General features: G+C 45.3%; 2 protein-coding genes and 1 long non-coding RNA gene across 3 annotated transcripts; all 3 read right to left on the bottom strand.

Annotated features, from left to right (window-relative positions):
* Positions 1-6102: 6102 nt before the first annotated feature.
* LOC4341063 (protein BOLA4, chloroplastic/mitochondrial) lies at positions 6103-9681 on the bottom strand. The gene is made up of 3 exons (XM_015785665.3): positions 9332-9681; positions 9143-9210; positions 6103-6518 (listed from the first exon to the last, which is right to left on the bottom strand). Exons 1-3 carry the CDS (start codon positions 9608-9610, stop codon positions 6365-6367), a joined length of 501 nt encoding a protein of 166 aa, XP_015641151.1. The 5' UTR covers positions 9611-9681; the 3' UTR covers positions 6103-6364.
* Positions 9682-13676: 3995 nt separating this feature from the next.
* On the bottom strand, positions 13677-14495 carry LOC4341062 (uncharacterized). The gene has a single exon (XM_015786484.3). The coding sequence runs from the start codon at positions 14449-14451 to the stop codon at positions 13807-13809; it is 645 nt and encodes a 214-aa protein (XP_015641970.1). The 5' UTR covers positions 14452-14495; the 3' UTR covers positions 13677-13806.
* Positions 14496-15062: 567 nt separating this feature from the next.
* On the bottom strand, positions 15063-17729 carry LOC4341061 (uncharacterized). Its single transcript, XR_010742162.1, has 6 exons — positions 17574-17729; positions 17332-17447; positions 17056-17117; positions 16736-16860; positions 16401-16636; positions 15063-16312 (listed from the first exon to the last, which is right to left on the bottom strand). It is a non-coding gene; the product is annotated as an uncharacterized lncRNA (long non-coding RNA).
* Positions 17730-22438: the final 4709 nt, after the last annotated feature.

Raw genomic sequence — 22438 nt, 5'->3', positions numbered from 1 at the left:
GCTTCTGGTGGTCTTTGGCTTTTGTGGAGCAATGAGATGGACATCACGATCGTGAAGAGTAGTGCTAACTATATCTTAGGTGTAGGTGTACATACCCCTTCTGGCACTCTTTTCAATCTTTTGTGTATATATGGTGATGCCTCTCACCAAGGTACTAGTAGAATTTGGCAGGATGTTGGTTCTTTTGTAGCCCAAAGCTCTCATGGGGCTTCTATCTGTATGGGTGATCTTAATGACATTATGAGCCCGGAGGAGAAGTTTGGTTGTAATCCTCCTAATCTTAATCGAATTGCTTCCTTTTGTAATTATACGAGATGCTTGGGCTTGATTGACATGGGCTACAATGGTCCTGCTTATACCTGGACCAACAAGAGAAAGGGCAATGAGGTCATCTTTGAAAGACTTGATAGGTGTTTGGCCAATGTGGAATGGTGTCACCACTTCCCTAATACCAATGTTTATCATATCCCTCTCATTTATGGTGATCATGCTCCTATTCTTGTTTTACTTAACCCTAATTTCAGGAAACCAAAGAGAAGCTTCAAATTTGAAAATTGGTGGCTCCTTGAGGAAGACTTCAACACTGTTGCAAAAAATAGCTGGAACGATTGTAATGGTTCTTTTGTCAGCAAAACCAAGTTCTTAAGCAAAAATCTCTCCACCTGGAGCAAAAAGAAGAAACCTATTCAGGATCAAATCGTAAGCACTGAAGAAGATATTAAACAAATTCAAGCTTCCCAAGATAGGCACAATCTAGTGGATAAAGAAAAGGAGTTAATTGCCAAATATGACCTTCTCTTGGAGAAACTCTCTGAATTTCACAGACAAAGGGCCAAGAAAGACTGGATTAAAGATGGGGACAGAAATACTTCCTTCTTTCAGCAAGCTGCCATCAAAAGAAGAAGGAAAAATAGAATTGCTTCCATTGTTAGCAATGATGTTTATATTACTAATCCTGATGATATTGCTCAAATTTTTATTAATTATTTCTCTGATTTGTTTTGCTCTGATAGAACTGATAGACCTAATACTTATCTTCCTAATACTACTTCTCCTCAAGAAATGGATTGGCAGATTCCAGATGAGGAAGAAATTTGGAGTATCATCAAGGGCATGAGGAAAAATGCTTCCCCTGGGCCAGATGGTCTTAATGCTGCTTTTTACAGATCTGCATGGAGTTGGATAAAGGATGATCTAATGACTCTGGTTCAGGACTTCTATCAAACAGGTAACATTCCTCCCGAGCTAAACAAAACCAATATTGTTCTCATTCCTAAAAAGAACAGATCTATTTCCCCTAAAGACTTCAGGCCTATCAGTCTTTGCAATGTTCCCTACAAGATTCTAGCCAAATCTATTGCCAACAGAATTAAGGGTAAGCTTCCTGATTTCATTTGTGATTCTCAGCATGCTTTCATTCCAGGTAGGAGAATAGCTAACAATATTATCATAGCTCAAGAAATTGTTCATTCCTTTGGTCTTAATTCTTATCCTCATCATGCTTTTCTTATCAAAATTGATCTCTCTAAAGCTTTTGATAGACTTGAATGGGATTTCATTGCCAATGCTCTTCAAAGGAAAGGCTTTCATCATCACTTTATCAATCTTGTGCTTTCTTGCATTAATTCTTCTTCTTTTTCTGTTAATATCAATGGTCAGACTTATGGTGCTTTCAATGCTAATCGTGGTATCAGGCAAGGTTGTCCTCTCTCTCCTTATCTTTTTTGTTTTGCCTTAAATGAGTTATCTGATCAATTGAATGAAGCCCTTCAAAATCATAATATCAATGGTATCAAGCTTAGTGTCTCTGGTGCTGTTATTCACTCTTTACTCTATGCAGACGACCTAATCATTACAGGTACAGCAACTGTTGAGGAGGCCAATCAAATAAAAAGCATCATTGACAAATTTTGCAGGAAATCAGGACAAACTCCTAATTGGGATAAATCTGGGATCCTTTTCAGTAAGCATATTCCCTCTCATATAAAGAACTATATCAGTCAAATATTTCCTGTTCCTATCCTGGATTCTAATGTCAGACATCTAGGTCACCCTCTTTTTGTCACTAATAGAAACAAGTCCATCATCTATAAATTCATCATTGATAAATTCAGGGCCAAGTTGACTACTCTTAAAGCGAACAAACTTTCCCATGCTGGCAGGCTAACTCTTATCAAATCTGTGTTTTCTTCTCTCCCTGTCTACTACATGGCTACCATCCTCCTTTCAAAAAATCTCCTCAATAAAATCACTGCTATTATCAGGAAGTTTTGGTGGACAGGTGTTAGAGAAGGACAGGATAAAAACCCTTTGTGCCTGAAATCTTGGAAGGAGATCTGTAGGCCTTTGGATGAAGGTGGTCTTGAAATTAGAGACATTCAAGCTGTCAACAAAAGTCTAATTCTTAATTCTGCTTGGAGGCTCATCACCAATCCTCATGAACAAATGGCTCAAATTCTTAAAGGTAAGTATTTTCCAAATTCTTCTTTTTGGGAAGCTTCAAAGAACATTTCTAAATCGGTCTACTGGAGTTCTGTACTCAAAATAAGGAAGGTGCTGAAACACTCTGTCTCCTGGCAGTTAGGAGAAGGCAACATTTCTATTTAGAATCAACCTTGGTGTGATCTTAACAATGACATTTATCATTTTATTAAATCTAATCCTTTGCCCAGTCAGTTGCCTGTTAAAGTTGCAGATCTCTGGACTGAGACTAAAGAATGGGATAGCAACAAACTTAATTCCTTATTTGAAGAAGAAGCGGTGCACAAAATCATGCAGGTACCAATAATGCAGAACGATGCAGAGGATAAGCTTTTCTGGAAGCACACAAGAAATGGACAATGCAATACTAAGAGTGCTTACAAGGAATTTTACAAAAGAGAGAACCAAACAATTCAACAGGTAGATTCTCAATCCATTGCACTAATCAAATCTGTTTGGAAAACTAGAAATATGCCTCCAAAAGTTAAGGTTTTTGCTTGGAGATTGGTTAGGGGTGCTCTTCCTTCGGCTCTCAGACTTCACCAAAGAGTAAATGACATCTCTGTTGCCTGTTGTAGATGTGGTATGCCTGAAAGTGATTTTCATCTTTTCTTCTCTTGTCCTTTCAGTAGAATAACATGGATGATTTCGTGTTGCAGATTTAATATTGATAACTTCTCTGATAATTCTCTCTTATCTCTGATCATATCCTGCATCACTTCTAATGCTGCTAACAATTCTGATCTTAACAAATTTTTCAATGTTATGTGGCAGCTTTGGAAAGCCAGAAATGATCTTAAATTTCAGGGTATAATGAAAGAACCTTCCCAGGTCTGTTACCTGGCTGATGCAATGATTAGTTCCTATTCTTGTGTTCTTTCTCAATCTGTGCTGCAGGGAAACACTGAAGAGGAAGGCACTAGCAAAAGAAGAATGGAAAGCATCCCAAATGGAAACAGATGTTATACAGATGCAGCCTGGGAAAATGGAGTAACTGGCATAGGGATATTTTTTCATTTTCCCCAGGATCATAATGCTATGTTTATCAAAGCAATCTCTGATAAAGCTCAGAGTCCATTACAAGCTGAACTTCTGGCCCTCCAACTTGCTTTAGAAATCTCCAAATTTCTGAATCTTGCAGATGTTATATACTTGATGGATAACGCTACCATTGTGGACGCAGTAAAGAGGAACAACTTCCTGCAGGAACCCGGACACTGGAGCCCTAGGCCGTTTTGGCTGCAGATAACTTCTTCCACCCCAGCTGATCTCATGCAAGTTAGATGGATCCCAAATTCCCAAGGGAGATGAACAAAATGGCAGATAAGCTCTCCAAAGAAACTAAGTGCTTAACTAGGGGGAACTTAGTACATATGTGTCAAAATATTTCCCATATTGCTTATCCTCATAGAGACTGCTATGCTAGTCTGTTGAAGGATCATTTCACCTCTCTTAATTGTAATATCAAATATGTACTGTGCTTTTAAGTCTTAATATATCCTGGTTTCAAAAAAAAAGTAATTATTTCCCATCTTTCCATTGTGAACGCACCAATTTATTCTCTCTATTAAAATATACACAGAATGTTATACTGCCGCTAGAGCAAAAGAAACATGCTACGCTTGTACGTCCACAGCACCACCACTTGCTCTGTACACTAGGAACAACAGTACCCTGATTTAGTCGTACAGTCATCGAAGGCGACACTATGTTTAAGCACACGGGTCGCATTGTTTAGTACCGTATCGTGGAGCAAGCAATGGTTGTGCTCCTAATATGGGAGGCGGCCGCCGAGACGTACGTGCTCACATGCACACCCCCCCCCCCCCCCCCCGGTTCCATCGCACAGGTTTAGATGATTGGATTGATTTGCAGAGATGACAGAGATACACAGGTTTAGATGATTTAGTAGAGATAATAGAGACACGTTGTGCTTTAGAGATGGATAGAGGTACACTTGATTGTGTTGATTTAGATGAATAGGATTAATTATACAGCAGCAGGTATCTTGAGATGATAAGAGAGGTTGATTGGTATCTTGAGATGATAAGAGAGGTTGATTAATTACAGTTGTGATTGATAGAGGTTTAATTATACAGCAGCAGGTATCTTGAGATGATAAGAGAGGTTTGATTAATTACAGTTGTGATTGATAGAGGTTTAGAGATGATTAAAATTACAGCAGGCTTGTTTGAGATTGACTGATAGAGGTTGATGTTGATTAGAGATGATTAATAAATTACAGCAGGCATGTTTGAGATGATTACAGAAGAGATCGAGATGACTGATTTGCAGAGAGAGAGAAGAGAGCAGGCTTGTTTGAGATTGACTGATATAGAGGTTGATGTTGATTAGAGATGATTAAATTTACAGCAGGCTTGTTTGAGATGATGCTAAGAGGTGATTATTTTTACAGATGGATGAGAGGGGGAGAGTTGTGATTGATAGAGGTGTTGAGATGATTAATTACAGAGATGATTACAGAATAAAAGAGAGATCGCATTGGGAAGTTGTGCGGAAAGCACACACATCTCAAAACATCGAGCTCAATTTGAGCAAACAGCGCATGACACATGCGCTTGCAATTTTTTGATTTACTCTCTTTCTGTTTGGGATTTTCTATTGCAAATATGCAACTCAACAAAAAAATACTCTTAGTTTATATTATTTATCTACATAATTGTTGTGAGATATATTACATATGACTGGGCATGGGCTGAGAACGCGAAGTGAGCATATAGCACTTATTTTGCTGGTATGATCGAAGAAGGTCATCCGACTATTATTGAGATAGGGAAAAAAAACAAAGGTTACAATAAAGTTTTACATCGATAGGTAGTTGTCGAGGAAGGAAGTGGACCAGAGTGTACACCCTAAAACCACATGCTAACCGCACACATAGACTAGTGAGAGACATGCCGAACACCAGACCAGTCACCGCTATACGAGACTGATTGCCACCGGGTCTATTAGAACACCGCAGAGCAAAACTCTTAAAATCGACACCTTCACGAAGGTTACGACGCTAAAAGACGTTGTCGTCGTCCATCCAAAGACGCTTAAAGGTTTGGGTATGTCAACGGCATCCCCAACAGAGTTACCATACCCAAAAGCCTAACCGCTACCGACCAGTGCACCACTGAGTTCAGCTTTCATCTATGACCCCTGCAATCCTATCGTTGTGATCAGTTGCCTGCCAACTCAGATACCACCAACCAAATTACACACACAAAAAACTTTATACTATACATATAAACTCTGTATTTATATCTATACATATATACATATAATTTTTTATTTATATGTATATGTATGTATATAAAATTATACACACAAAAGTTTATGTACAGAGTTTATCTGTAGAGTTTTATGTAAACGGGCAAACGTGACAGCCACTGATAGAAATAGAGAAATATGCCAAACCTGTATTCGCCGCGTTTATCCCTAAAAGGAAAGTAAATAGACTGATCAAATCCCATCTGCTGAAAATGGCAAACACAACACTATCGCGCATGCCCGACCGCATGTTCAATACAAGGCCGACTAAAATTATAGCCAATTCGTTGCTCCCGATAGTGACATCCCATTCAAAAAGCCTACGGAGCCGCATGACAAGCATAGTGAGTTTGGGCACCATAACATCAAAATATTGTTGCCTAAAAATATTCAAAATTTTCCTGCCCTGGAAATCTGAAAGGTAAATCCTAAGACTACCATAGAATATATTTCTGAACGCTTGAAGCCATGCCAATCGTATCAAAAAAAAAATATTAACCATTCAGTTGTGTACATATAAAGAATCGTGATCCCTCTCGGCAATGGTCAGGTCCCAGTACAACAGTTCCCACTGTGGCACTCCAAATTTATCTCAAGCAGATGCTTGCTACTGGTTGGCAGCAGCCTCAGAAGGCGTCTTGGTCGTCATTTGGTCCACAGCATGCACGGTGCTTTGGAGCTCCTCCCATATAGCCTTGTAAACCATTCTCTGCCGATTTACGGCAGACTTCCCTTCGAATACCTTGGAAACTACATCTATGCTGAGGCAGAAAAGGGTGAAGCTCAACTTCAGAAATATATAAACAAGAGAATTTTACAGTTGTTCTGACAAACATCACAGATGAAACAATTGAGAAAATGCATCAAAAACCACATAGGCCAAACTACACTAGTAGGCCAAGCCAGGAAAAAAGAACTAGTTATCCACCCAATTGTTAGCAGAAAACTGCTAGTAACAAAATGAGAAGCAATTACACTCAAAATATGTTTTGAGTTGTAGCATGCAGGATCGGAAGTAGAATAATAACATGAATGGTTACCTTTAAGAATTAAATTTTGAGAAAGAAGGATAAAAATCTTGACAACCATTTCCTATCTCCATCCATCCATATTTCTCCATGTTTCTTATTCGTTTTCACAAAGCTCACAGACTGAAGATTATAAATTTCTCTTCAGGCATGCTTGTTGTATTTTATCTGCTGCTCTTGGTTTATGAATTTTTTCTGAGACTAAGGCCGACAAATTCTGTCTTATATTCCTCTCACTGATGTGACCATCATTCCCATATTTGTCACAGCGGAATCTATGCCAGCATTTTTAACCTGGATGGTGCAAAAAAATTGGAGGCTACGTCTAATGTGCCCAAAGCAGAGGCATGTTATGACGGGAGAAAGTTTCCAGCTTGGAGTTTTTGACAAGGAGATCAAACCAACTTAAAGCCATATATCATGCCTCATGCATGGATGTTTTATTCTTCTAATTTTTTGGAGTACCACTATGTACATGTATATACAAGAGTCCATGCTTAGGTTTTAGCTAATTGAATCCTAGTTGCCATTTGTGCCATCACCACCTAGTAGTATAATTAGCTTAATCACATTGGGCTTATATTGGTTCATATAGGGCTTGAATAAGCTAGTGTGGCGCACATGTGCATGGGCTCCGAATTAGAGCAAGTCCTAGGTGCCCTCGTGAATATACAAGTCAATCATCTAACGGGCTAGGGGGATTGGCTTTTCACTTGCATTTCTTCTGTTGTGGGCTTCCTACAGGCTATGAAGGAGATGGCAATCCCAGTTGTCTCATGGTGAAGTTTTGCTGCTGTCGCTAGATGAGAACGAAGGCCAGTATAGGAATCTGTTTTCTCGGTATGTTGCTTGGTACTGGTGATTGCGTCATCCACTGAACATGTACCGAAGTCTATACACTGAACCGAACCGAACCGAAGTAGCAGTTTTTTCTGTTGGCAGTTTGCTATTCAGTTTTGATATTTCCGTAGTTCGCTCATCGGCCTATGGCTCAGTTTCTACAAGCCAGAAACCAAACAAGCCTGTACCCCAGACTGATTCATATACATCCGTTAGTTTTCAGACTGATAATTTGCTGCTATAGGAGCATATATACCTGAGTCAGTTACTTGGATTAGTGCTTCTTAATTATTAAGAAGATAGTGTTCAGTTTTGTACAAATTTCAGCAAGAGAAAACATAGTGCTTGTGGTCCACGGCCTCCAAATAGAAGGAAAAAATGGGCTACTTGCTGCCAGGTGCTCATCACTCTCTCTTAAACTAGTTCTATCTTTATGTGGTACAGGAACTACCTTTGTTACATGTTACTAGACTCATACCATGTGTTAAAGAAAATACTAGGCATCTGCGATGGCTGGACCGACGCACAAAACTCTAGTAAAGAAATAGTTGTCCATCCTATCTTTTGATTTAGTAGAGTTAATAGAGGGCTGCAGAAGTATCTTGTGGATGAGTTCACAAAACAGACTGTTATTCAGTTGAATTTGATCTCTAACATTCTTGGATCACCTGGACAATGATGGATAGCTTAACTGATGGAATCCATGAAATATTTGGCAAAAGGGGCAGCTTCTAGGAATTAGCAGATGATGCTCCTAAATTTAAGGTCATAAATTGATCAAATGTCTGATCACTGAATGACTGAGTTTGACAGTTGAAGGACCGAATGCTGTTATCAGTATTCTGAATAGAAAGGTAGCTTTCAAGGCATACTGATGGTCTGTATGTTGACTCCATTAATCAGCATAAGCGCTTCAGCGAAGAATTATCGCTCACTACCACTAACCACTAGTGAAGAAAAATGGTTAAATCATTGTGAATGGAAACTGCTTATAAGGAAAAACCAGTTTCAACTTCCAGGAAAAAAGAAAACTAGAAATAGGAAAAGCATAACCAGGTAATATCAATATATTTAGCTATTTCCAGAGCCAAATCATTCATGGAAGCTGACAAGAAAACCTTCTACTATTGTAGGAATGCTCTACCAGCTATCTACATTCTACTACCTATGTGTCTCAGAAAACTATATAACACCGAAGTATGTAACAGACAGGTACAAAAAGATAGATTCTAAAGTACTTGATTTCTCCATGCTCAGAAGCACAGGATATTGGCATATTGCACCAACCGATGTGTCTGTGGCATAGCAAGCAGTCAAGCAGTGGATAAAGTTACTAATATCAATCAATTTTACTGAGTTCGATTAGTTCAAAATGGATGGGGAATGCGATTCTCTCGCATTTCGGGGATGCACCCTCAATGGGAAGTACAAAGTCAGAAGGCCGCATTTGTTTATTGGCACATATAGATATAAGCTAGCTAACCATGGGTCCATGATTTGGGTAAAAACAACATTACCAGACATGGCGGCCGTCGCCAGATGTGTCGACGACGGTGACCGTGTCCGCCTCCAGCTGCTCCTTGATCTGCCAAGAACCAACAACAACAACAATAAAAAAAAAGAAAAAGAGAGCATCACATCGCTTCTACCAGGTGCGCCGCCAAGATTAGAAGCAAGAAGCGCCACGAAGAAGAGGTGGAAGATACCTTGGTCTCCAGCGCCTGCATGGCGGGGGAATCCGTGGACCCCGCCGGCCCGGGCGCCGACGCCCAGGCAGCGAACCCCCTGCTCCTGGCGCCGCCCGAAGGAGGAGGAGGGGACCAGGCGGCGAACCTGGTGGTGGTGGTGGTGGTGGAGGAGAGGGCAACGGCGGCGTGACGGCGGATGGGCCCACAGGAGGAGGAGTAGGAGGTGTAGGCGAAGCGGCGGAGGAGCATGGCGGCGAGGGAGCAGGGGGCGGCGGCGGCGGACCTCATCTGCTGCATCGCCGGTGGAGAGGAGATGGGACGGGAGGAGATTCCACGAGTGCGATACTGCGATGCTCAAGCCTTCAGCTGCTTGTGGTTCCCGTAGTCTTGGGGATTAATTCGGTTTTGGGCGCAGGCCTTGGGCTTGGGCCATGATCAAACAAAGGGCTAGATGGACTTTCTGGAGTAGAAAAGGAAAGCAAGGAAATTTGAACATTTTTATTTGGAATAAGTTCACTTTACTCCCTTAAAAATAACATGAATCTAATCCGTGGCACTGAACCGCAAAACCAGAAATCTTGACCTGGAGATGGACAAATACCGGCAAATACACAATGAAATCTGCTTACCTAGCTCAATTTGCCGACAGGGAAGACTCAAGGGCTACCAAATTGATTTGGAAGACATGGGCGCCATCCAAGTGCAAAAACTTCGCATGGCTACTCCTACAAAACAGAATATGGACAGCTGATCGCTTGCAACTTCGACAGTGGCCAAACAACTACTTATGTCAACTCTGTTACAGGAATTTGGAGACGGCGCAACACCTTTTCAAAGACTGCCCATTCACGCAGGAAATTTGGGACAAAGTGACGGTAAGAATGGCCCACAACTTTTCCTTCCCGGTCCACAACCCGGACGAAAAATTAATCGATTGGTGGGAATCATGAACAACGCAGCAGCAAAGCAAGGATCATGCGAAGGGGGTGCAGTCACTACACATGCTATTATGTTGGGAAATTTGGTGCGAGAGAAATAGGCGGGTTTTTAAAGATATAGCACTCCAAATTCCGCAGTTAATGACAAAAATTCTAGACGAAATTCATGTATGGACAGCGTGTGGTGCAAAAAACTTGCGAGAATAGCGCCTTAGTTTCCCCCCATGGAGGTGTATTTTTTTCTTTTGTGCTGCTCCCTCCCCTGTTCTTCTCCTATCACCGTTGGTGACCTCTGTACAGTGCTTTTCTTCTGAATATAAAACCAGCTCGGTTGGCTTAGGTTTAAAAAAAAAAAAAAGAAATCTTGACCCCTAAACTGTTAAAACCGGTATAATTTGACTCCCTGGTTGGTTTTGGAGGGCGGTTTCGCTGACGTGGCGACTACGTGGCAGTTTAGTCTTCGTCCGACGGGGTGTTGACGTGGCGCTTATTTAGCATTAGAATTAAAAAAATATATGTGGGACCCACTTGTCATTGACACAAACAATATTGTGGGCCCCACCTCCTCCCTCCCTCTCCCATATCTCTCTCTTCTTCTCCCTTTTCTATTCACCTTCATCCGGCAGCAATGAGGATAGCGGCTCAACGGCAACAAAGGGCGCACGGCGGCGGGCGGCAATAGGCGACAGCATCAAGGGGCTGGACCCCGATGGAAAGCCGCACATCGGCGAGCGAGAGCGACAGTGGCGGCGGGCAGGAGGGCGCTAGAGCGGCGACGGCGACGGGCAGGCGAGGCCCGAACAACTCGCCATGGCCACCCGCCGCCGCGCCAACGCAGCCGTCGTCGTAGACCCTGAAGCCGTGGAGCGACTCAGACACTCAGTCGCTCGCCATGGTGCTCTCCTTCGCAGTGATGGTCGCGCGGCATCCACAACCCTCTTCGGCGAGGCCCGCATCACCATCCATAAGTCCGCCGCGAAGCCCAAGCCGTCCACCTCTGGCAGCCCGTGGTACGGACCCAACCGCGTCTTCCGCTTCGCCGATCTGGCCAGGCACGTGCGGAGCCCGGTGAGGAGGGAGGAAGATGGGGACGGCCTCCGCCACTAGCTCTCTCCCTGCCAGCCACCGTCGGTCGCCGAGCTCTCCGCTGACCCGCAGTCGCTCCGACCCCCGCCCGTCGGAGCCACCGCTCCAGCGCCTCCAGTGCCCACCCTCCCGTCGCTGCTGCCATTGCCTCTTGCAGAAGGCCGAAGCGGAGAGAGAGAAGGGGAAGAGAGGGAGGAAGAAGAGAGCGAGGATGACATGTAGGGCTCACATGTCAGTGGGCCCCATAATTTTGTTTGTGTGAATGAAAAATGGGTCCCATATATATGTTTTTAACTCTAGTGCCACCTAAGCGCGACGTCAATGCCGCAGATTGGTCAACACAGCCATGTAGACGCTATGACAACAAAACCGCCCACTAAAACCACTGAGGGAATCAAATTGCAACGGTTTCAATAGTTCGGGGGTTGAGATATCCGGTTTTGTGGTTTAGGTCATGGATTAGACTCTGATCACTTTTAAGGGAGTCAAAGTGAACTTATTCCTTTTTATTTTGCTTCCCTCCGATGTTGCGCGGTTGATTTTCGTACCTCAATCGTAAAATCTCCGTCAACTCAACCCTAATTTTTATGTAAAATTAGTCTGATATTCATCCTTAACTGCAGCTAGCGCTCTCCATGAGGCAGGACTATGCTTGCATTGATTGGGTAGTTGGATAGAAGTAGGGGAACGAAGGGGTAGGGCGGTGCCATTCTGATTGTAATTTCATTGAAAAGTAATGGGTAGCGCTGTAATCAGGTTGGGAGTGGAGCTGCGGAGTGGCATTTTCCTCACTCCACCGTGCTAGTACATTTTTGTGGAGCGATTCACCCTGCTCCGCTCCAAGTTTTGGTGAATCTAGACCGTTTGGCACAACTCCAGCCCTACGTTAGTTGGAGTTGGGAGCTGGAGCTGTGCCAAACGGGGCCTTAATCAAGCTTAGTTAAGCAAATGGGGGTAGGTTAATTAAGCAAATGAGGGGGTTATATGTGGGGGGTGTAGGTGGGTTATGGGGGCTGTTGGGGGAGGCCAGTCATTTGTCATTCACCGCAGGACACCTAACCACATCACTTTTTTTATTCATTATACGATTTTCTTCTATTTTTTTAAGTGAAACATATTCTGCGATACACCACTTTTTTTCCTTTCTATTCATTGTATGATTTCCTTCTTTTTTTTTGAGTGAAAGCGATTATGCGATTGGAGTGCAGTGAGGTTGATATGAAAGCTAGCAAAAAAAAGTTTCTTGTACTATTACTACTCTTTATAATATGTAAAAAAAATGTTTATCCATATCAACTACCAAATAATAACCATGCATTGCAACCGATCTCTTAATAATACATGACAAAAGTTTTAGGTTTCAAATTTTAGTCTATAATACATAATTCAATTTTAAAGTGGTATTAATAGTTTTCCTATAATCATCCATGTCAATGGATTTAGAGCAACAAATAATTATGCGTCTTATTTACACTGGAAAGATTCGATTTGACTATACGGACATCAGTTAATCTGGTGGCATTTTGCTCCCACACACCCATTACTACTGTTTTTTTTTTTGCTTCACCCAATGCAATGCATGGGCATTTTGCTAGTTAAGTTATAATTTACTATGCTATAGAGAATGAAGTATGAATTGAACCTCAATCCTTATAGTATAATTTAACTATCCGCTTTAATTTTAGTCTTTTAATATATTAGTTAATACCCGCAAGATGATAATTATTTTTCTCATTTTCCCACGATCTAATTTTATTTTCTGATTGTTTGTCACGATCTAAACTTTTAATTTGGATGGTATATTATCACAGATACGCTTATCATTTTGTATGCTTTGTACTCATAAGGCTAATTTAAAATGAATAAATATATTCAGTATAGCTACTTGGGTTCTTTTATTATTATCATTTGTTTTTTTACGTTGATATGAAATATTGTTTGTAGGAAGCCTTGATATTTTCGTATATTTTATGCTAGTTTTTATCGTATTTACTTGTCAAGTTGGCCCTTCTCGTAATCGGATCCTGGCTTCGCCACTGTAATACAAGATTTTACTCTCAAAACATTAGAGTGTACTCCCTCCGTTTTTTAATAGATGATGCCGTTGATTTTTTCTCACATGTTTGACCATTCGTCTTATTTAAAAATTTTATACAAATATATAAGATATAAATCACACTTAAAGTACTATGAATGATAAAACAACTCTTAAGAAAATAAATTATAATTACGTAAATTTTTTAAATAAGACGAATGGTTGTGAGAAAAAGTCAACGGCGTCATCTATTGAAAAAGGAGGCAGTACTAGTTTCGCAAACCCGTTCCTTTTACTCACATGGTTAACCGAATTTCAATATTTCACAACACAATTTGTCGATAAAGTACAGTAACTCAACGAGGTATATGGGTAAATTACAAAAAAAGAAGCATATCCTACAAAAAAGTCAAATAGAAACCCCCATGTGCCAATCATTCACCGGTAGCCGGCGGCTTGGTCGCCGGCGGCCCGGGCCACACGCTGATCCGCTCCTTCTCGTACTTGACGAACACGGCGCCCGCCGCGGCGACGGTGTACACCTGGAGGAACAGCGTGGCCGGCTGGTGGTACTTGACGAGCGCCTTCCCGGAGCCGAGCTCCACGAGCAGCAGCGCCGCCAGGCCGACCGCCGCGAGCGCGCCGTTGAGCCTCTCGCTGTACGCGCTGAACCCGAACTCAACGGGCACGCCCACGGAAGACCGGGCCTCCCGCAGCGGCACGGGCGGGAGCGTCACGGCAGCCTTGGACTTGGACGACGCCCCGGCGCCGCCCTTCCTCTTCCGCGCCGCGGCGCTGCCTCGCTTCTTGGGCCCGACGCGGGACTTGATGCGCAGGACGCGCTCCTCGAAGTCGTCGCCGCCGTCGTCCGTGGCGGTGGCCGTCTTGGCGGGCGCCGCCGGGGCAGCGGGCTCCACCTCGCCGCCGGCGCCGTCATCGCCGGACGCCGCGCGGGGAGGGCGCAGCGACAGCGCGTGGTAGCAGCGGCGGCCGTGCCGGAGCCGCTGCTGCGGCGCCGGGAGGGGCGTGGCGGTGGTGGTCGCGGCAGGGGCGAAGGTGGCGGAGAGCTGCGTCGCCATAGGGTCCTCTCGGGGCGAGCGCGGCGGGCGCACCAGCACTTGATGGCGCGCACCCTGGGCTTGCCACTGGTTTTGGATAAGATTTTGGTGTCATCCGTGTGCGTGGGGCTCCGGTGGTTCCACGGGGCCTTGAAACGTGTGTATGCCCTCATGTCCTTGAAACGTGTGTATGCCTTGAAACAGTGCATGCGCTCGTGGAAGGTCCGAAGGTGCTGTCCGTCACCGTCAGGTCCAGTCCACGGGCACCGCTGGGCACTGGTCGTTCATAAACGATTTTTTTTAAGAAATAATACGATTTCAACGAAAAAACGTAAAAATATTGGTTGGTTAGGCGAAATCATAAGTATAGCACCTATCAAACAATTGTGGTTCGACAAAGTTGGTCCACTAAAAAAATAAAAAGTGCATGAACAGTGTGCTACAGTGTTGTGCAGTGGCCTATCGAACGGCCAATGTTGGATATGGTCACATAAATAGTGCGCTACAGGGATTATTCTCTTTTTTTAAAATTTTGTATCACTTGTCCAACCGTGGTTGTTGGACAGGTACCCTGTCAAACTGTGTTTTTTCGACAGGGTGCTAAACTTGTAATTTCGCCTAACCAACTTATATTTTTGCGATTTTCCATTAAAATCATATTATTTCAAAAAAAATTCTTCATAAACTCTGTTTAGCCTTTCACAGTGGATTCGCCTACATGGAGAAGAAAGTAGGTGGGGCCCATAGCTCTGGTTGATTCTTTACTTCTCACTAGATAAACGAGTGCTTTCTTTGCTAAAGGTTGGCACAAGGCTCGCTCAATGAGGAGAAATCGGTGATACCACTGAACCGTAGGGGTCGTCGCCGCCGAGGGCCGCCACAAGCAGATCAGCCACCGCCGCCACCACTCGGAAAGACAGCGATCCGGACCGCCGTCGCCGCCCCTGCCGGTTTGAAGTGCCGACCGAGGGAGTTCATAGAGTTGATGGAGTCACCACCGGGGCCATTGCTCAAGATCCGCTAGCGGGGCGCTGGCCGGCGACGCAGAGATCCACCACCAGGGCCACCTCTCGAGGCGAGGAGGACGATGACCACGACCTGCTACGTCGCTGCTCCGCTCGACGCTTCCGACATCACATAAAAAAAATTGTTCATAAAACACATCTAGGTTGTTTACTCGCCATAAATACTAATGATTGAGTCCTCGGCATTCTCCAGCTCAGCCATGACATCCTCCCGCCTATCGTCAGCCCACCCTTCGTTAGCATCTCCTTGATGTTGAGTGAGCTTGAGACAGACAAGGACGTGGCAGGTGCTAGTCCTTAGGTCGTTCCGTTCGCCTTATAAAGCCTAGTTGGAGATGTCTGCGGAGATCCCTTAGAGTGATCTCGCGAGCTCCCTGAGAGACACCAAAACTAACGTCTCATCGGGAACTTGGGAGGCTCGACCCCACGACCTTATCCTTTGGCGATCTCGTTAAAGTGTGAGAAGTTATCGTCCAAGCCTTCTTAGAGGGATACCAAGGGCTCCTTCTCTTTCATCAGCACATCTTCGCCCTTCTTGCGGATGGCCTTGTTGTCCCGTACTAGTTCACAAAGTTTGTTGTTGTCGGATCTCGCCATACTCCATCTTTTTTACCTTGTCCCCTGCCGAACCCATCTCCACGTAAAGATGATTGAGTTCAAAGGGGGCTTCCTGGGCAGTGGTCTCCAGTACTCGGTAGGCCTTGGCAAGATGGTCAAGGACCAATCTGGGTGACTTGGTTCGAGAGGCGCTCGGTGCTAGCGGCAGTACAGGGAGAGGAGTCACAATGGTAGAGATCGGATGAGAGCTGGCTTCATCTAGCTGTTCCGAGCTTTGCTCCGATAGAGATGGAGTCATCCTTCAAGAAAAACAAATCAATTAAGCTTGGTGAACTGGATCCTATATAAGAGCAAGAATGGAAAAAAATGATTAAGAAGTTTGCATACTTGGGCCCTGTTTAGTTCACACCAAATTTCCCCCCAACTCCCAACTTTCCATCACATCACATCATATCCAAAACTTTCCTACACACATAAACTCCTAACTTTTTTTTAAACTACCAACTTTCTTCAAACTTCTCCTTAATTTCAGAAACTAAACACAGCCTGTTCGATTCTCTCTCTTGAACAGAAGAGATGACTTTATGCGGTCGCTGATGGAGGCCCTTCTCGGCAGAAGAAGCCTGGCATGTGACAAACATTTATTAAATCATCATTTGGTAAAGAAAGTCCAGATGGAAGTTAAAAAGTCAGGGAGCTATGCTTAGCGTGGAACCACTGACCTTCTCAGGCTCTCAGCGTCCATGTTCCCTTGGCCTTGGCCAATTTAGATCAAGGTGCCTTCTTGGCACCTGCGGTCCCACTAGTGCCAGGTCTCGAGGAAGTGGTGATCGCTGCCGTGACGGAGCTGGAAACAAATTAAGGGTGGTGCACTACTTTACTATATGAATGATGGCAATTACTCTAAATAATTGGTATTTGATTATTTATAAATAACTATTGATACCAAATCATTGGATAGCAAGTAAAAGAGGTTACTGAAATATAAGATGAAAAGAAACTGCGAAGGGAAACATAAAAAAATACATAAGGGACGATCAACCTATGCAAAATATATCCTCTACCACAAAGCTGCCAATCTCAATGTCATCGATAGTTAATAGCCTACAATTGAACCAGAAAAGAAGTCAGAAACATCTTAATTTTCAACTAGAAAATTATATCCAATGGCCATGTAAAAATTAAAAAATAAATATGTTACTTGTCCATAACCTGTCAAAGTGTTAATTAAATAGTTTTATTATGTTAGATTATAAGTGCACTGTACAATAGAATAATGTACACCCCAAAAGCAATGATAGTTTCATAGTGTGCTTACAATTTTACTAGTGATGGGGATTAATAGCTGCAACACTGCAGGTGTCCGGGTCCCTTCAAGAGAGAATCAGTTGAAACTTCCAATTCTTCAAACTTTAAAACCTAGCTTATATAAATCTGCATAATTGAAAAGGCTGTATCAACACGTTACAAATCAAGCTAATAGGATTAAAAAGAAGACTAGAACTACAAGAGAGTCTGGAACTAATCAAGATTCAAGAGAAAGAAAGCCTATGCACTTACTGCACTGCCCGGCGCTTCTGCTGACTGCTGCCCTGCTCCTGTAGTCTGTAGACTCGTGGAGTCGTAGTCGAGCTGCTGCTGCGCCCTGCGCTGCTGCCGGTGGCCGGCAAGGGCGACCAAAGGGACGACCGTCACCCAAGCCCCAAAGCGAAGACCGATGACGAACGGATGCGGCGTGGTGGGGAAAAAGAAAGAAAAAGAAAAGGAGAAAACGGGAGTTGAAGAGATTTGCGGCATGCAGGAATCCTAATTGGCGCGTGCGCGCCGCTGGCGCACGCCGACCCACACGGCCCAATAGGCAGCAAGACACGGTTAGTTTTTTTTTTCCGAATTTTTTCATATATGTGTAAACTTTCAACCCAGATTTGAATACTTTCAAATCCAACTTGAAAACTTTCAACTCCGATTTAAAAGCTTTCAACTTCGACTTGAAAACTTTCAACTCATATTTGAAAACTTTCAAGTCAGATTTAAAAACTTTCAACTCAAGATTCGAAAACTTTCAACTTAGATTTGAAAGCTTTCAACTTGAGATTCGAAAACTTTCAAATCAGATTTGAAAACTTTCAACTCGAGATTTGAAAACTATCAACTCGAGATTTGAAAATTTTTAAGTTAAGATTTGAAAAAATATGAAAACTTTCGACTCAGATTAAAAAACTTTCAACTCGAGATTTGAAAACTTTCGACTCCGATTCGAAAACTTTCGACTCGAGATATGAAAACTTTCAACTCAGATTCGAAAACTTTCAACTCAAGATTTGAATACTTTCAAATCGGATTTAAAAATTTTCAAGTTAAGATTTAAAAACCTTCAACTCAAAACATTTTTTAAAAAATAAGGGTGCTAAAGATTAAAAAAAGTAATCAGAAAAAAACAAAAAAAACCAAAAAAATCGCAAAAGAAAAAGAAAAAACAAATCGCGAAAAAAAGGGCTGATGGGCCTTGGGCCGGGAGCAGCTGGCGCGCGCGCCAACTAGCAACCCCTGCGGCGTGCGCGCGGCTGTGATCGAAGTCCGAGGCGTCGACGCGACTCCCTTGCTCACGGGCTTGGCCTTCAGCCTTCACTTGCCAGCTCATGGGCCAGGGTGGTGCACGGCCGTGGGCTGAGGGGGTTCTCATGTGGTAAGATGGGGGGTTAAGTACTAAATTTGAAAATTGGGCCGGGTGTCTATGAAACCCCAGACCCATTGGACTATGCCCCTGGGGGTGCAGCTCGATCAATATCTTCTCAAAGCAACACAGACTCTTAGTGGTCGATTAGAAGCCTGATGACGTCCGTCAACGCACTACTACAGAAACAGAGATTAGTGTCGGTTGGGAAACCCTCTTAGGTGCCGATTTTCCCAACCGGCACAGGGGAGGCGGCACTGATTTAAAATCAAATGGGTGCCGGCACCTTTTAGGTTCATCGAATAAAAAAAAGCTTAACTTTGGATGAACAAGAACATTCATCACAGCAAGCACATCCACATTCACATCCAACATTCATCCTGTTGTCGAAACGACAACTGCATACGTCGAAGGACGTGGTTACTCAACAGTGGTTGGGAAAATAAAGTGTACTAATTTTTGAATTTCACTTCGGATCCCCCGTTACATGGCCCTAGGGGGCTATTTATAGCCCTATTGCAGGCTCTTACTACTAGGATCTAGGTTGTACAGGGGAATTTACATGATTACCCTTATGAAAGGGACATTTACAGGGGTACATAATGTTATAGGGTCTCATGGGCCCCTGATGGGCCGTCTAGCGATCGCCGGCCCTTAGGCTTGATGGGCCGGAAAGGCTTCCTCGGCCCTTGCGGTGGCGAACTTGCCGACATGGTGAAGTCGTCTTCCTTCGGCAGATAGTCTTCGCCTTGCACCCTTCGACCGAGACGCCCCTGGCCTGGCAAGGCCCTCGCGCGACTCTTCGCCTCACGCCGTTCTTGCTCCATAGCCTTCGCCACGGGTTTCGGCAGATCTGGTCGAAGAGCCTTATGCCATCCGCCAACAAGCCCCTCGCGGGCAAGGGTGAGATTGGAGCTTCGGCCGAGACTGTGTAAACCATGTGGTATGGTATGTGGTGCCCCCTTTCGACCGATGCTCCTGCCGAAACCTACATTATTCCTGCAAATGAAGTTTGTTACTTGTGCGGCTGGTATTATTTTGCCGCGCTTCGCCTCGTGCGATTGATGGTTATATAAATTCTTTTTTCCTGGGCCGAATGGAACAGTATTGGGCCTTCCTTTCTTGGGCTTTTTACTATGCCGCTCGGTCGACGGGAATTTACCGTTTCGCCTACCCTTGCGACACGTGGCGCTTTATTACTGGTGGGTAGGCGAACGATCGCTTGGGCGGGCTATATATTCCCGTTGCTCTTTCCTTTTCACCGCCACACTTGCCATTTTACCGTGCGCGCTCTCTTTCTCCGTCTCTTCCTTTCACAGCATCTTTCGACCCCTCAGGCGTTTCGCCGAATCACTTTTTTCGCCACCGCAAACGCACCGTTTGCCATGGCTCCACGTAAGCCAAACCCTACTTCGGCGAAAGGGCCAGATCCCGGCCGAGTCGATGACGACAGCACCGCCTTTCTAGGGGTCTCTCTTGTGGACGACGTCGAGCTGGCGAAGTTGGTCAGCTCTGGAGCGTTGGTTGAGGGGCAGGCTTTCGCCCCAGGGAAAACCGTGGTGCCGAAACCTGTCGACAACCGGATGGTGGTGTTCGCCGTATTTTTTGAGGCAGGGCTACGATTTCCCTGCAACGTGTTGTTGCCGGAGATCCTTCGCCTCTTTGAGGTGGAACTTCCGTAGCTGAGCCCGTCGGCGCTTGTTTGGATCGCTATCTTCGACTGGGCGTGCCGGACTTCCGGGTTTGAGCCCAACGCCGAGCTCTTTGGCGCCATATTTTTCGCCACCGTGAACTCGAAGACGGTGATCACCCCGGCTGGAACGAAAAAAACCGTGTTCGGGAGCGTGAACTTCAACGTTCGCCCCAAGCGGTTCGATCTCTGGCTGGTGAACGCTGCTATGTCGAAGTGGGACCGCCATTGGATGGCGAGGTGGTTCTACCACACCATCCCCTTCGAGGCTGGTTCTGAATCAGCGAAAGCCCTCTGGTGCCAGCGTAGGGCGATTGCGCCGAACCGGAGACCCAAGATCGCTGTGGACGGCGCCATGGAGGCGCGGTTTGTTCTACTGTGGAAGGTTTGCTCCCGCCTTAGCTGCCGTGACTTGGTGGAGGAATTTTGTATGCTTCGCATTTTTCCCCTCTCCTAGTCATGGCAAGTCGCGGTTGAACAAGGCGAAGAAGTCGACAGTTTGCCGAACCTGATACTCCCTGAGGGGGCGAACAGTAAGACTGTTCTTTTGCTATATACTACTGTGCTTTGTTATTTCGCCTTATTTGACTTTTGACGTAGCTTCACGCTCTACTTTTACAGTGTTGACCCTCGACCAGGCCGAAACCGAAGCCCGCAGGATGATCGGCGATGTTTCGGTCGTCGAGTATAGTCAGCTGTTAATGCGTCAAGCGGCTGGGCGGGTGAACCGAGTTTACAATGGCGAACTGCCTCCCCGGACGAATCCCCAAAAGGCCGACGACGAGGCAGGGCCTTCGCGAAAGCGGATGCGTGGACAAGTGAAGCTTGCCCCCAAGAAGCGAAGGGTTCCTGCTTCGTCTGACTCCGACGCCGACGACGAGGATGATGCCGAAGAACGTGACGGCGAGGAGGAAGGAGAGGAAGAGGAGGAGGTGGAGGCTGTGGCTGATAAGGCCGCGGGTGAGGCGGTCGAAGACCGCGCCGACACCCCCGGGTACACTCCTACCCCAAGTCCTGGTCACAACGAAACTAGGGTGGAGTCGAACAGCTCCCCCCTTCATCGGAAGGATTTGGAAGGGGCGAAGGCCCTAGTTGCGTTCTCTTCGGGCGCGGCGGCGAAGGGAGGTCCTGTCAAAAAGGTGGCTAAAAAGAAAGGACTCGTCGATGTCGCTCGCGTTTTTAGCGACAACGAGTCCTCCGACGGGACTCCGACTTCGCCCGCTGGTTGCAGCTTGGATCTTTCGGCCGCCCCCATTCCTCCACTTGGCGCCGCTGGAGTGGACGGTAGTTCCGCCACTGGGGCTTCGGCTTCTGCGGAAAGGATTGTGATGGCCGCGGCGAAAGTATTCGGCAGTACTCCGTATCAGCCGGTTGCCTCGCCGCTGATGGAGGCGAAGGGAAAGAGAGCGGTCGCTGAGACGTCCGCTTCGGAATATTCGCTCTCGGTACCCCGCTTCGCCCCTGGCGACTTCGAGACGCGAGCGGACCTCCTTCCTTTTGTGGAGGGGGTAAGCAATCTTGTACTGCCCGCCAGCGCCCCGAGCTTGTTCACCGAACTGAATGAGTTCGACGAGGGGTGCTCTGCTATAAAAAGCCTGGCTGTTCGGGTACGTTTCCCCCCTTTTTATCTTTACTCTTCCTCTATCTTGTTTTTACAATTGACACTTGTTCTCTTCGCCGCTCGAATTCTGCGCCCAGATCCTCGCGGCTCACTGCTCAATGGAGCGAACCGTGCGAGCTCGACTTGATGGGTTCAAAAGCCGTCTTCGGGCCAAGGATGACGAACTAGGCCGCAAAAATTTGGAGATGGAGGCCCTTGCCAACACCCTTAAGGAGGCGAAGGCCGAAAACAAGCGGCTCCAATTGGAACTAGAGAAAGGGAAGGAAGCTAGGGCCAAAGTCGATCGCTTAAAGGCCGAACAGGAGAAAGAGAAGGCCCACACCGCCGTGCTCATAGATTATTATAACCTCACCGAGCCGAAGATGGAGGCCCTTCGGCAGGAGGTTCGCAAGGCTGAAGCAAGCGCTGCAGAGGAGTCGCGGCGGTTTTCGTGGGAGATG

Source organism: Oryza sativa, chromosome 6, assembly GCF_034140825.1.
Source record: "Oryza sativa Japonica Group chromosome 6, ASM3414082v1".
NCBI classification, from domain to species: Eukaryota; Viridiplantae; Streptophyta; class Magnoliopsida; order Poales; family Poaceae; genus Oryza; species Oryza sativa.
Note: the sequence above shows the minus strand (reverse complement) of the source record. Positions and strands in the feature narration are given on the sequence as shown.